The 15,305-nt window shown below is 38.2% G+C and overlaps 2 protein-coding genes across 10 annotated transcripts in view; both read left to right on the plus strand.

Moving 5' to 3' along the window:
• plxnb1a (plexin b1a) overlaps positions 1-3,418 on the plus strand; it is a 188,147-nt gene extending 184,729 nt beyond the window's left edge. For all 3 annotated transcript variants that reach the window (XM_061904912.1, XM_061904913.1, XM_061904914.1), the window contains one exon: positions 13-3,418. In XM_061904912.1, the coding sequence (XP_061760896.1) occupies positions 13-117 (105 nt within the window). In that variant the 3' untranslated portion in view covers positions 118-3,418. The remainder of the gene's footprint in view (positions 1-12) is intronic.
• Positions 3,419-4,836: 1,418 nt separating this feature from the next.
• The window catches only part of si:ch211-220i18.4 (SRSF protein kinase 3), a 33,791-nt gene continuing 23,322 nt past the window's right edge, over positions 4,837-15,305 (plus strand). For 2 of the 7 annotated variants that reach the window (XM_061904919.1, XM_061904921.1), the window contains exons 1-5: positions 4,837-4,955; positions 5,396-5,479; positions 7,500-7,620; positions 11,714-11,818; positions 15,159-15,253. In XM_061904919.1, coding sequence (XP_061760903.1) covers positions 4,940-4,955; positions 5,396-5,479; positions 7,500-7,620; positions 11,714-11,818; positions 15,159-15,253 — 421 coding nt within the window. In that variant the 5' untranslated portion in view covers positions 4,837-4,939. Of the gene's footprint in view, positions 4,956-5,395; positions 5,560-5,786; positions 5,843-7,499; positions 7,621-11,713; positions 11,819-15,158; positions 15,254-15,305 lie in introns of those variants that run through there. The other 5 variants (XM_061904922.1, XM_061904925.1, XM_061904920.1 and 2 more) reach the window with 5 other exon arrangements.

Here is a 15,305-nt window from a genome sequence, read left to right on the forward strand (position 1 = left end):
GTCCACCGTCAGATCATCACCGCCCTGGAGGACGACTGCACCGCCCAGAAGATGCAGCTGGGTTACCGCCTGCAACAGATCGCTGCCGCCGTGGAAAACAAAGTCACCGACCTATGACCTCACACGCCTCGACCTATGACCTCACACGCCTCGCCATACTTTCTCCCTGTCGCCACAAAGACGTTGAAGAGGGGAAAAAAAAAAGATCCCAGCCTCCTTGAAAACGGAACCATTTATACACAAAAATAGGAAAAAAAGAAGGCTTTTATTTTTTTTGTGGCGCACAAAGAAGACGACTTGTTGTGTCAAAGGGACGACTGCTCACTTGTCCTTGGTGGATCTGGATGGAGGACAACACTGAACATTCCTGCAAAAAGTCCTCAAAAGAGCAACTAGTCGCAGTTGAGGTGAAAAAGGGACTTGAGGGGCTCCCGTACTGGTACTTAAGTCTTACAAGGAACTCTCCGCCTGCTTAACAATCAGCTTTTAGCTTCTTTCAATCATTCTTACTCACAACATTCTCTTATCAATTATCTATCAGATTCATTGTTTAGCACAAAATCCCCCCCCAAAAACAATCCGTCCCGTGTGAAATCTGTTAAACTCATCAGTCTTCCTTCTCCCCCCTGTTAAAAAGTTAAGCTATTTTTATTCATTGTTTTTCAGGTTTATTTTGGAAATCATAACGACGGGCGTGAAGGGTTGTCTTAAAAAGTTGTTTTTATTTGTGAAGGGTTATTGCGTGTGGCTTTTCTAGGACGCCGCTTTTTCTTGTCGCATTTAGCACAAAGCACCTCCGTGCCAAAGTACACTGCTTTTATCCCCCCACCCCCACCCCCCCCCCCACCCCCATTTGTGCTGCAAATGTGGTTTATATTTCGAGCAAAAACAGCTGATTTTTACGTTGTTTTACCATAGCTTGATGAAGGTACCTTTGGCTCTTTAGCATTTAAAATTTTATTTATTTGTTGTTTGTATTTATTTAATTGCTTATGTTTGTAAGCGTATGTTGATTTAGTCGCCCCTTTCCATGTCATTTGGTACTTTTTTTATTTTTAAGGAAAAAAAATGAATTTTTTTTCTAATAATTTTTTTTTTTTACCGTGTGTTATATTGCTGTGACTTAAAGTCCTACTGAAAGCCACTACTAGCCACCACGCAGTCTGATAGTTTATATATCAATGATGAAATATTAACATTGCAACACATGCCAATATGGCCGCTTTAGTTTACTAAATTGCAATTTTACATTTTGCACTAAGTATCCTGTTGAAAACGTCGGTATGATGACGCGTACGCGTGACGTCTCGGATTGTAGCGGACATTTTTTTTCCAGCCCGATCCCAGCTATAAGTCGTCTGCTTTGATCGCATAATTCTAGGGATGCACCGAAATGAAAATTTGTGTCCGAAGCCGAATAAAATTTAATCGCTTGGGCAAAGGCCGAATAATGAATGCAGTTTTTCACAATTTTTTAAATATTGCATAAATAGCCTAGAATAAATATTTAGACATGTTTTTCAAATAAAGTAATTTTTTATTGAATATTGAATTTTTTTTAATATTCCGGTAGCCTTTGCTTTTCAAAAAAAGCACAAAGTTTTTCATTTATATTAGGCCTTCAAACAAAACATGCATTCCAAAATAAATAAAGTGCATTAAAGTGGATAAACCCACAACAAAGGAATTATTGTCCTTTTGGCAAAAGTAGATATGTTAATAATGTAAACAGAAGGCTCAAGTAAATCTCAATAAGTGTGTGCTTGTAACCTCATACACTTATACAGGTAGCCTACACAACAGGCTAATAATGTAAACAGAGGCCCCACTAAATCTCAATAAGTGTGTGCATGTAACCTCATACACTTATACAGGTAGCCTACACAACAGGCTAATAATGTAAACAGAGGCCCCACTAAATCTCAATAAGTGTGTGCTTGTAACCTCATACACTTATACAGGTAGCCTACACAACAGGCTAGTAATGTAAACAGAGGCTCAAGTAAATCTCAATAAGTGTGTGCTTGTAACCTCATACACTTATACAGGTAGCCTACACAACAGGCTAGTAATGTAAACAGAGGCTCAAGTAAATCTCAATTAAGTGTGTGCTTGTAACCTCATACACTTATACAGGTACACAACATATCCCAACGTCACTGCCTCAAAAAATTGCGTCAAACGCCACTATTCAGTCTTGTTTTTAACTCATTCCACCGAAGGCCGAATGTGGCTTTTTTTGCCATATTCGGCCGAATATATTCGGTTACCGATTAATCGGTGCATCCCTACATAATTTCACAGTATTCTGGACATCTGTGTTGCTGAATCTTTTGCAATTTGTTCAATTAATAATGGAGACGTCAAAGAAGAAAGATGTAGGTGGGAAGCGGTGTATTGCGGCCGCCTTTAGCAACACAAACACAGCCGGTGTTTCATTGTTTACATTCCCGAAGGTGAAGCTTTACTATGGAACAGAGCGGTCAAGCTAACATGGTTCCCGACCACATGTCAACCGGAAAATTGTGGTAATAAGTTGCCTCTTACCGTAGACATGAGCAGAGCCTGCGTTGTTCCTCGTGTAAAAAGAGGCAGCTCCGACTCTCTTGCCTCCTCCGTGGTTTCCCTCAGAGACACTGGCAGTCACCACACCCCTCTGATTTCAGGTACGACAGTATAATCTCACTAAAACACTAGTAACACAATAAGCAGATAAGGGATTTTCCACAATTATCCTAGTAAATGTGTCTAATAACATCTGAATCACTCCCACCACCCTGTCTTTTTTTTTTTCTAGTTCTTCACTTTAACTTTCCTTCTCCACGAATCTTTCATCCTCGTTCAAATTAATGGGGAAATCGTCGCTTTCTCGGTCCGAATCGCTCTTGCTGCTGGTGGCCATGATTGTAAACAATGTTCAGATGTGAGGAGCTCCACAACCCATGACGTCACATGCACATCGTCTGCTACTTCCTGTACAGGCAAGGCTTTTTTATTAGCCACCAAAAGTTGCCAACTTTATGGTGGATGTTCTCTACTAAATCCTTTCAGCAAAAATATGGCAATATGGCAAAATGATGAAGTATGACACATAGAATGGACCTGCTATCCCCGTTTAAATAAGAACATCTCATTTCAGTAGGCCTTTAAAAAAAAGTCAAATTCACTGTAATTGTTATTTTTATTTTTTTAAATATTCGGTACTGCTTAAGCATTGAATTTGTACATAAACCTTTTAGTGCTTCCTGTAGCGTGGATGCAAGGTGGCTCTCTTTAACTGTTGTGACCGTGGATTCTTGTACAGTAGATACACTCTGTTGCTAAATAATTCTGACTTTAAGTCCTCGAAAACCTAACAAAGGCTGAATGTGAAGCAATAAAGTGTTCCCAGTTCTAACAAAGATTGCAATGATTATAAGATCTTAACACCGTGTCTTTTTCTTCATATTTGACATGTGTGAAAGTGTATTTCACACATTTGGCCACTAGAGGCAGCAACTCCTCTCCCTATGAGAAAAGAGAAGAAGAAGAGCAAGCTAATTAGCTACATTTTTGTCTTATTGTGTCTCAAACTTGAACCTCAAATGTTGACAATACACGGTGAGTAACTTTATTTTTCTAACTTGTTCAACATGTCTGTTCTGTAATCCCTAAAACAGGGCTCAGCAACCTTTTTGAAACCAAGAGCTACTTCTTGAGTACTGATTAATGCCAAGGGCTACCAGTTTGATACACACTTCAATAAATTGCCAGAAATAGCCAATTTGCTCAATTTACCTTTAATAGATAAATCTATATATATATAAAAATTGGTATTTCTGTCTGTCATTCCGTCGTACATTTTTTTTCCTTTTACGGAAGGTTTTTTGTTGAGAATAAATGATGAAAAAAGCACATAATTGAACGGTTTAAAAGAGGAGAAAACACGAAAAAAAAAAAAAGGAAAATTACATTTTGAAACATAGTTTATCATCAATTTCGACTCTTTAAAATTAAATTTCAACCAAAAAAATTAAGAGAAAAACTAGCTGATTTGAATATTTTTTGAAAAAATTTAAAAAAAAAAAGAATTTATGAACATCATTAGTCATTTTTCCCAATTAAGATTGATTTTAAAATTTTGATTCTATTCTATTTAAATAAGTTAAAATTCACTTTGAAATAAGATTTAAATTTGAGTCTACAAATTTTCTAGATTTCCCAGAATATTTTTTTTGAATTTTATTCATAAGTTTGAAGAAATATTTCACAAATATTCTTCTTCCAAAAAACAGAAGCTAAAATGAAGAATTAAATTAAAATATATGTATTATTCTTTACAATAAAAAAAAAAAAATACTTGATCATTGATTTAAATTGTCAGAAAAGAGGAAGTAATTTAAAAGGTAAAAAGGTATATGTGTTTAAAAATCCTAAAATAATTTTTTTAAATGTATTTTTTCTCTAAAATTGTCTTTCTGAAAGTTATAAGAAGCAAAGTAAAAAAATAAAATAATTTAAACAAGTTAAGACCAAGTCTTTAAAATATTTTCTTGGATTTTCAAATTCTATTTGAGTTTTGTCTCTCTTAGAATTAAAAATGTCGAGCAAAGCGAGACCAGCTTGCTAGTAAATAAATACAATGTAAAAAAATAGAGGCAGCTCACTGGTAAGTGCTGCTATTTGAGCTATTTTTAGAACAGGCCAGCGGGCGACTCATCTGGTCCTTACGGGCGACCTGGTGCCCGCGGGCACCGTGTTGGTGACCCCTGGTTTATAACATTTTAACACTGTCTTTTTCTTCATATTTGACAGTTTTTGAGCGTGTGAAAGTGTATTTCACACATTTGGCCACTAGAGGCAGCAACTCCTCTCCTTATGAGGAAAAAGAAGAAGAAGAAGAAGAGCAAGCTAATTAGCTACATATTTTGTCTTATTGTGTGTCAAACTTGAACCTCAAATGTTGACAATACACGGTGAGTAACTTTGCTTTTGTATTTCAATAAATTATTTAGTGTCCATATTTATTTGAAACACTATCCTGCCAGAGGAAGGATTCGCCTAAATGTGTAAGTCTTAAATTACAGTCCAGTTGGCACATTCCAAGTTATTGGTGAATATGACAATCTCTTTATAACTTTACTGTAGTTTAAATTAGCAACATGTTTTTTTATTGTTAAATAAAAGCAGGTTGAACTTCTGCTGAATACTAAAAGTCAATATTTGTTGCGACTGTGGATTCTTGTACAGTAGATACACTCTGTTGCTAAATAATTCTAACTTTTAGTCTTTAAAAACCTAACAAAGGCTGAATGTGAAGCAACAAAGTGTTCCAAGTTCTAACAAAGATTGCAATGATTATAAGTTGCCGCTGTTTAACTTATTAACACCTTTTTATTTTCTTCATATTTGACAGTTTCTGAGCGTGTGAAAGTGTATTTCACACATTTGGCCACTAGAGGCAGCAACTCCTCTCCCTATGTGAAAAGAAGAAGAAAAGGTAGGTGTTAGCAAGATAATTAACTGCATATTTTGTCTTATTGTGTGTCAAACCTGAACCTCTAATGTTGACAATACACAGTGAGTAGCTTTATTTTTCTAACTTGTTTAAAATGTCGGTTCTGTAATCCCTAATGTCTGTGTGTTTATTATCTTGTGTCCATATTTATATGAAACACTACCCTGCCAACATGAAGGATTCGCCTAAATTTGTGTGTCTTAAATTAGAGAAACAGATCGGTGAATCTTACTTTACCACAGTTTAAATTAGGACAATGTTTTTTTTTTTTTTATAAAAGCAGGTTGAATTTCAGCCCATGATAGATTACTCTGCTGCATACTGAAAGTCAAGAAGAGCGTCTATGTGAGTGTTTGCAAGTTTCCAAATAAACAAAGAAAGGGTGGTTTGTTCTGTTATCTTGCCGTCACTTTCTTTCCAACAAATTCACTCTTCGATCGAGCTTGTTCGTCCGTGTTGTTGGGCTCATCTTAAACCAAAATATACTGACACTGCACATTTAGCACAGAGATTATTTTTTTCTCCTTATTTCTGTTACTTTGCGGTGCTTCTCACGAGCAAGTCGGACTTCGGCCAAGTCCACACAAACATGGAGAGTTTCAAAACACATTAAAACAATCTCCATCCACACAAGTGTAGTTTTAAAACTGCCTACAAACAAACACATACACTTGCTGTCATGCACATTTTGTCCAATCAGAAGCCTGAAAAGAACAAAGATAGCTGACTTGGTGGCATTACACCTCCTATTATGTTTATTTTGATATACTTAAGACGTACAATGACATGTACAGTATCTTTCAAACCAGCCTGCACGTACACAGAGCCCTGGGAACATTATTAAAGAGCGAATCCACGCCTCTGCTGCTGAAACACAACACTCCTAGAATTATAACATGTTCAGCAACATGGTGATGTATTACATGTGCAGTGAAGTGTACATTATTTCTAAAATCAGCACGCACTAACGAGCCAAGGGAACCGTTTTGCATGTTTGAGTGTCTATAAAAAGCACACGGACGTGCCTGTGCCACCGCAAAACTCATGGAATTATAAATAATAATTGATATAGGGATACATGTGCAATGAAGTGTACTGTATATGGTCTTTAACGTCAGTACACACTACAAGGAGGACTTTACATCATGTTTTTCTTTTTTAGTTGCTTGGTCGCTTTTTACATTGACACAAATGGAAGCAAGACACATAAGTTAACTTCGTAATTTGTCGTAAAACAAGGACTAAAAACCAAAAGATAATGTTGCACCTTTCTTATGACACAGAGCAAAAAGTCTTGCTTGTCAAAGTTGTCCCGTCAGGTGGAAGTTTGACAGCGATCCTGACCAAAACAGCTGACTGTCATTAGCACTGGTACATTTTGATGTCTTTTTTATTAATGTTGAGTGAAAAGAGCAACATGTTTACCATATTTCCATGAATTGCCGCCGGGGCGCTAATTAATTTAAAACCTCTTCTCACTCCTGCGCTTACTAGAGGCATGGGGTAAAAGTAAGCATGCGCTAATTATTTTAAAACCTCTTCTCACTACGGCACTTACCAAAGGCATGCAGTAAAAATTTGACTGTGATGTAAGGATACCATCACGAAAAGCACATTTGATAAAAAAATGTTATTATGGTCTTACCTTTACTTATAAATATAGTCCATGCCAGCTCCTTCTGATCAAAAGCATCGATAACTTGTTTATAGAAGTCTTCCTTATCTTTCTTCAGTTTTAAAAGTCTCTCTGTCTCGATGGAGATCTTCCTTTATTACCTCCTCCAGCACATATCACGTCACTCATTTCACTTCTACTGCAGCCGAGTAGTCCCACGAAGGATCACTAGCGCCCTCTACCACCATGAGGCGGGAGTCATTTAATGGCTCATATTAGACAGACGCAGCTACGGTATTGGGACGGTCTCAAGCTGTCGTCTTGCGGGTTCCCAGGACCACCAAGGAAGGACGTGGCTTGAGCATTTTGATTTTGTTTATTTTTCAGTAAAACCTCAGTCCAGGTCGCTCTTCCGCTCCTCCTCTCCGCTCGCTCGCCGTCTCTTCGCCGCCATCTTAGGCCGAGCTCCAGCGTGCCCTGCCTGTCTGTCGGACCGTCGGCTCCACAGGTGTATTAATAAAACATAGCTGCTTACTGTTCTTTTTAGCATAGCTTGGACCTTAAATCCTACTGAATAGCTCTTAATCTTCTTCCCTTTATGCGATTTCAAATGATTGAAATCAGCCTCCATTTTGAAAATGATGACAGGGGAAGTGTCACTAGTGATGTCTCGAGTTTGACCCGGCGGTAATACTAAGCATGCGCTAATTATTTTGCATACTATATGCCCTGCGGCAATTCAAGGAAATACGGTAGTCATAATAACCAAGAAATACCCATCCATCCATCCATTTTCTACCGCTTATTCCCTTTTGGGGTCGCGGGGGGCGCTGGTGCCTATCTCAACTACAATCGGGCGGAAGGCGGGGTACACCCTGGACAAGTCGCCACCTCATCACAGGGCCAACACAGATAGACAGACAACATTCACACTCACATTCCCAGAAATTATAAAAAGAATTACAATATTTTGTACTGAACTTTTTTCCCTGCACAAGTGTAATGTTTTAAGTATTTTGACATTCCAAACTCTCATGTTAATGTAAAAAAAGATGTTACCAGCTGTTTAATAAAGCTACAATCATGTAAAACTACTCACCCTATTTACAATTCATTTGGAACTATCGTATTGTCCCAAATACTATATCATGTTAATTACTTTCCTCACCCTGTTTTTATTTGTCTTAAAAATGAAGCCCTAATAATTTCATGCACTTCATGTTTAATATTTTATTACACCGGATAAAAATAGCTGTGATAATGTTGGTGTAATGATAACTGTGATATGAAATTTCATATCAGCACATCCCTATGCGTTATAATGTGTTGATAAGCCGGGTCAGTCAAGTGGTGCCAAATCTATTTAACAACTCGAGGAATGTATTAGAAATAATGCATACAACTGGAAATGGAGTTAGTCATAAAAAAACAGAATGTCTTCATGTGAAGACTAACCTGGTCAAAACCTTGGTTGTCCCCAAGTGTCTTCACAGCACAAAATATCGAGTAAGGCAAACATGATGTTGCACCTGTTCATCCAAAGATGCTGTAACCATAGCCTCATGATGCTAGTCTTTGGTAAGAATAGTACTTGAGCTTGTCTAAATATACAACATAGGGTACGTCATTTGACTGTGGACAGTTGTGCACGAGAGGGAAGGCCATACACACAGTTTATAACAATGTGTTACCAGGCAGGGGATTGTGCATACTTTTAAATGAAGTTACGATACAGTATACACTGTATTTTTCAGACTATAAGGCACACTTAAAATCTTGTAATATTCTCAAAACATGACAGTGCGCCTTAATAACCCAGTGTGCCTAATGTACGGAAGCATTTTGGTTGTGCTTATCAACCTCAAATCTATTTTATTTGGTACATGGAGAAATGATAAGTGTGAGAAGTAGATGGCAGTCACACATAAGAGATACATGTAGACTGCAATATGACTCAAGTAAACAACACAAACGTTTTATATGTTCCATTAAAAGTATAGAACATTGCACACGGCGCTCAAAAATCCATCAAACTGTTTTAGTACGACTTTGGTAAGCTATTAAGCCGCACCGCTTGATGGATTGTACTGTGCTTCAACATAGGAGTATTATTATGGTGTGTATATAAGGTTGGACATATTATCTGGCATTTTGTTTTGCAATACCATGCAAAAGCAACTTTTCTTACCTTTTGGTAACTGCTGATCTGTATTTGGGATCTGCATAAGTCCTGAAAATATGCGCACTTCCGCCTTTGTAGTCTGTGCCGACTCTGTATTCGATAAACTTCTTCTTTTTCTCTATTTTCTTGTTATGGGACATTCATCCTCCGCTGTTGCCATTTCTAATATAAAGTAGTGTAAAGTTCTTACTTATATCTGTCGGTAAACTTGCCCTGAAGTGCAAAAATATACCGGTATAGAGAGCTTATATTATTCACCCAAGGAACTTTTGGTATTAGGGTTTCGGTCGGACAGTTTTTGACGTGACACATTTCCGGCGTTGTTGTTGCACTAGTGAGCCACGGATGAGGAGAATAGACATTTGAAAGGCAATTTAAAATACATAAAGAATAGTGAACAACAGGCTGAATAAGTGTACGTTATATGAGGCATAAATAAGCAACTAAGAAGGTGCCTGGTATGTTAACCTAACATATTATGGTAAGAGTCATTCAAATAACTACAACATATTTTATAGAACATGCTATACCTTTACCAAACAATCTGTCACTCCTAATCGCTAAATCCAATGAAATCTTATACGTCTAGTCTCTTAAATAAATGAGCTAAATAATTTTATTTGATATTTTACGGTAATGTGTTAATAATTTTACACATAAATCGCTCCCGAGTATAAATAAATGATAAATGGGTTGTACTTGTATAGCACTTTTCTACCTTCAAGGTACTCAAAGCGCTTTGACACTACTTCCACATTTACCCATTCACACACACATTCAAACACTGATGGAGGGAGCTGCCATGCAAGGCACTAACCAGCACCCATCAGGAGCAAGGGTGAAGTGTCTTGCTCAGGACACAACGGACGTGACGAGGTTGGTACTAGGTGGGATTTGAACCAGTGACCCTCGGGTTGCGCACGGCCACTCTCCCAGTGCGCCACGCCGTCCCCACGTATAAGTCGCACAACCGCCCAAACTATGAAAAAAACTGTGACTTTTAGTCCGAAAAATACGGTATACTATGACCCCTTTGATGCGCCTTTTGTATGAAAATAGATCTGACTAGACCCGCTCATTGGCAGTGCGCCTTATAATCTGGTGCGCCCTATGGCCCGGAAATAAATATGGTAATACTTGTCAGAGTTTGTTGTTGACGAACCCCAAGATGCAGAGAAGGAGGGAGGCATTTTGGAGGAAAACATGATTTAATTTAAAACACTAACACAAAAACAAACAAAAAGCGTGTACGTGGGCGGATAACAAACAAAAAGAGCTAGCATGGGAACTAGAAAATATACGGAGCTAGCAAAAACAAAAAGGCCTAGCGTGGAAGCTAGCAAGTCTTGAGCAGGAAACAAAAGTCTCACATGAAATATGAAAACAAACTTGGAAGCAGGGTGCAAAAGGCAGTAAGCTAAAAACCGCAATCAATTAAAGCTTACCGCAACGATGCATTGACAAAACACGACATGGCAGGTAGCAACGAAAGATCGACATGACAAGAATCCAACACTCGACTGGGGGACAAAAGTGAAGTGAATTATATTTATATAGCGCTTTTCTCTAGTGACTCAAAGCGCTTTACATAGTGAAACCCAATATCTAAGTTACATTAAAAACAGTGTGGGTGGCACTGGGAGCAGGTGGGTAAAGTGTCTTGCCCGAGGACACAACAGCAGTGACTAGGTTGGCAGAAGCGGGGATCGAACCTGGAACCCTCAGGTTGCTGGCACGGCCACTCTACCAACCGAGCTATACCGCCAAAACAAAACAGGTTCAAATAGGAGCAGACTGATTGACACCAGGTGTGGCCAGGTGCCAATCAGCCGCAGCTGAGGGAAAACAGCGCACAGGGAAAAAAAACAGGAAACAGACAAAATAAGAGCGCTGACAGAAACTAAAAACAGGAAATACTAAACACACACAGAGGAAAAACTAAAACACAAACAAACTGTCAATGGCAAGCCTGAAAATACTAAGTATTTGTTGACATCTGTGTTGGGGACTTTATTACCTCCCGCTTCCAAAATAGTCTTTTATTGCTGTTTGTAAGGATTATTTAAAAGATATGTTGTAACCCTATTGCATGTTTTTATTGCAGGTGCAAGAATGTACAGTAGTGCTGATTTAAATGATCAGATTGTGATCTTATAGGAGCTTCATTAATGGGGGCCTAATTTTGCTGCTTGTGTCCTGCAAGGACGAGGGAAGCCACTCTCGCAGGATACCCTGCGACCCCTGCAGTGTTGAGGTCACACTCCTTGTCAGCTGTTCTGCTCTCTTTTAGTCGGGCTTCCCCGATGCTACTGCTGCAACTCTCAGTGGAGAGACAGGGACACAGTACACTCGTGAATGTACTTTGTCGCCGCCTACCACACACATACTTGCTAAATGCAGCGCCCTCCTTACGTTGCAGGATATCCGTCTTTCAGCATCGCAGACGCTTGCGTATCTCCGAATCGCCGCACATGATGGAGAGGAGTCGTCGTTCGCTCTTCGCCGCCCCTCTGCAGCGTCACACGTGAGTGTAGGACTTGTGTTGTCTCTTACGACTGCAGCAACTTGGCTACTTTGTATTTTTTCAGATTCATGCACAACTTTTGCTCCTAAAATGCATCTTTAAAAGTATTTTTGGTTGCAATTACAAACCCCGTTTCCATATGAGTTGGGAAATTGTGTATGATGTAAATATAAACGGAATACAATGATTTGCAAATTATTTTCAACCCATATTCAGTTGAATATGCTACAAAGACAACATATTTGATCTTCATACTGATAAAAATTGTTTTGTTGTTGCAAATATTCATTAACTTTAGAATTTGATGCCAGCAACACTTGACAAAGAAGTTGGGAAAGGTGGCAATAAATACTGATAAAGTTGAGGAATGCTCATCAAACACTTATTTGGAACATCCCACAGGTGTGCAGGCTAATTGGGAACAGGTGGGTGCCATGATTGGCTATAAAAACAGCTTCCTAAAAAATGCTCAGTCTTTCACAAGAAAGGATGGGGCGAGGTACACCCCTTTGTCCACAACTGTGTGAGCAAATAGTCAAACAGTTAAAGAACAACCTTTCTCAAAGTGGCATTGCAAGACATTTAGGGATTTCAACATCTACGCTCCATAATATCATCAAAAGGTTCAGAGAATCTGGAGAAATCACTCCACGTAAGCGGCATGGCCGGAAACCAACATTGAATGACCGTGACCTTCCATCCCTCAGACGGCACTGTATCAAAAACCAATGTCAATCTCTGAAGGATATCACCACATGGGCTCAGGAACACTTCAGAAACCACTGTTACTAAATACAGTTTGTCGCTACATCTGTAAGTGCAAGTTAAAACTCTACTATGCAAAGCGAAAGCCATTTATCAACAACATTCAGAAACGCCGCCGGCTTCTCTGGGCCCGAGATCATCTAAGATGGACTGATGCAAAGTGGAAAAGTGTTCTGTGGTCTGACGAGTCCACTTTTAAAATTGTTTTTGGAAACTCTGGGCATTTGTGTTCTCGGGAACAAAGAGGAAAATAACCATCCGGATTGATCAAGGCGCAAAGTTCAAAAGCCAGCATGTGTGATGGTATGGGGGTGTATTAGTGCCCAAGGCATGGGTAACTTACACGTCTGTGAAGGCACCATTAATGCTGAAAGGTACATACAGGTTTTGGAACAACATATGTTTTCATCCAAGCAACGTTATCATGGACGCCCCTGCTTATTTCAGCAAGATCGGTGCCAAGCCACGTGTTACAACAGCGTGGCTTCGTAGTAAGAGTGCAGGTACCTTCCTGGCCCGCCTGCAGTCCAGACTTGTCTCCCATCGAAAATGTGTGGCGCATTATGAAACGTAAAATACGACAAAAAGACTCCGGATTGTTGAACAACTTAAGCTCTACATAAAAACAAGAATGGGAAAGAATTCCACTTTCAAAGCTTCAACAATTAGTTTCCTCAGTTCCCAAACGTTTATTGAGTGTTGTTAAAAGAGAATGTGATGTAACAGTGGTGAACATGCCCTTTCCCAACTACTTTGGCACATGTTGCAGCCATGAAATTCTAAGTTAATTATTATTTGCAAAAAAAAAAAAAGTTTATGAGTTTGAACATCAAATATGTTGTCTTTGTAGCATATTCAACTGAATATGGGTTGAAAAGGATTTGCAAATCATTGTATTCCGTTTATATTTACATCTAACACAATTTCTCAACTCATATGGAAACGGGGTTTGTAAAAAGAAGAAGCATTATTTTACACACCGAGGTAGTACATTTTTTTTAATGTTTCTTTTTTGTTTAATTAGTGATAATCTTGCAACATGTTGCATGATTCAAATTTTGGTTGCAGTTTCCACCTTATCTTATCTTGACAATTTATACAATACTTGAGCAAGTTGTCAGGCTGCAAGGTGCTGCAAAATGATTAACAGCCCAGATGGAAATAGTTTCCATGACCAGTCAGAGTCTGTGAGAACTTTTTATTTTATTTAGGTGGTTCATCAGAGCAACTCGCCCCCTGTCTCTTGATATTTGACACGGAATACAGTTTGTATGTAGACCATGCTCAGTCAGCACATATGAGGAGATGGACTGTGTGTTATTTACTTCTGCCAAGGAAGTTTTCAATCAGAAAACTGCAAGTTGTACAAGAGAAGCAGCATTGGACATTACGTTTTAAGTCTAATACAATCTGCTGTAATGCCCTTTGACTTCCAACTTGTTTATATTACTAAACACTTTCTCACAAAAGAAACCTCATGAAGTCAATTACAATATTTTGGCTCTGAACTCTGGGAATGTTTTAAGTAACATTTCAACATTCACACGGGTGTAATAAGAGACGTTAACAGCTGCTTAAAACAGCTAAAATTCAGTAAAAGTACTCACCATACGAACAATAATTCTAGAAAGTACCGTGTTGACCCAAATATAAAAAAACTTAATAAAACTATTTTGCCCCTTTATGTTTATTTGATCTAAACATAGCCCGATTATTTATTTTTTTATTTTTGTTTCAACAATTCAAAAGAAAAAACAAAGAATATTGTCCACAAATGTTATATAATTTGTTAATTAACCTAATGTGCCTTTTTTGTAATTAATGATCACTTACATTACTACTACTAAACTAAACTATTGCTTCTAAATCTACTACTAAATAGTAGGGGTGTAACAGTACACAAAAATTCCGGTTCGGTACGTATCTCGGTTTAGAGGTCACTGTTCGGTTCATTTTCGGCACAGTAAAAAAAAAAAAATATATAGATTTTTTTTTGTTATTTATTTACCAAATTTGTAAACAATGGCTTTATCCTTTTGACATTGGGAACACTATAATACTTCTGCCCACGTTAATCAACATTAAACTGCCTCAAATTGTTGCTCAGATTAAATAAAATGACAAAACTTTTCCTTTACATATAAAAAGTGCAACATTAAACAGTTTCAAGTCAACGCATCATGCTTAATTTATCACAGCATTTGAGAAGCCTGTAGTTGATTTTTATTATGTAAATGTTATATACTTCTTACTACAAGTATATAACATTTACAGGCCTTGAAAAAGAGGGGTGGTCTTTTATCGGCATCAATGCGTTAGTGAGTGTTTGGTGTCTGTTGGCATTCGGGAAAAGTAGACATCATGAACTATTTTGTGGTTTTCTGCTTCATTTTGTGACAGCTTGACTATAAAGATGGCATTTGTCCTCATTTTCCTTCATTTCTTAGTGAATAATGAATGAAGCTTAATGACAAAATGTAGGTCTAACCAAATCAGGATTGTTTGGCCTCGACGTTGTTGTTTTCATCACCTATATGTGTAATTGTGTGTGCGTTCGTGCGTGTGCATGTAATAGGAGTAAATGTGGGTTATCTCACACTTCCGAGGCCCTGGCAAGCCTGGAGCAGCTGGAGCTCAAGGAAGCTGAAGACCCAAGAGGATATTGTTTTGGTATGACAGTGTTTCATACTCCTGCTCATTTACAAATGACACTAATAATCTC

This window comes from Nerophis ophidion, linkage group LG06 (assembly GCF_033978795.1).
Source record: "Nerophis ophidion isolate RoL-2023_Sa linkage group LG06, RoL_Noph_v1.0, whole genome shotgun sequence".
Classification (NCBI taxonomy): domain Eukaryota; kingdom Metazoa; phylum Chordata; class Actinopteri; order Syngnathiformes; family Syngnathidae; genus Nerophis; species Nerophis ophidion.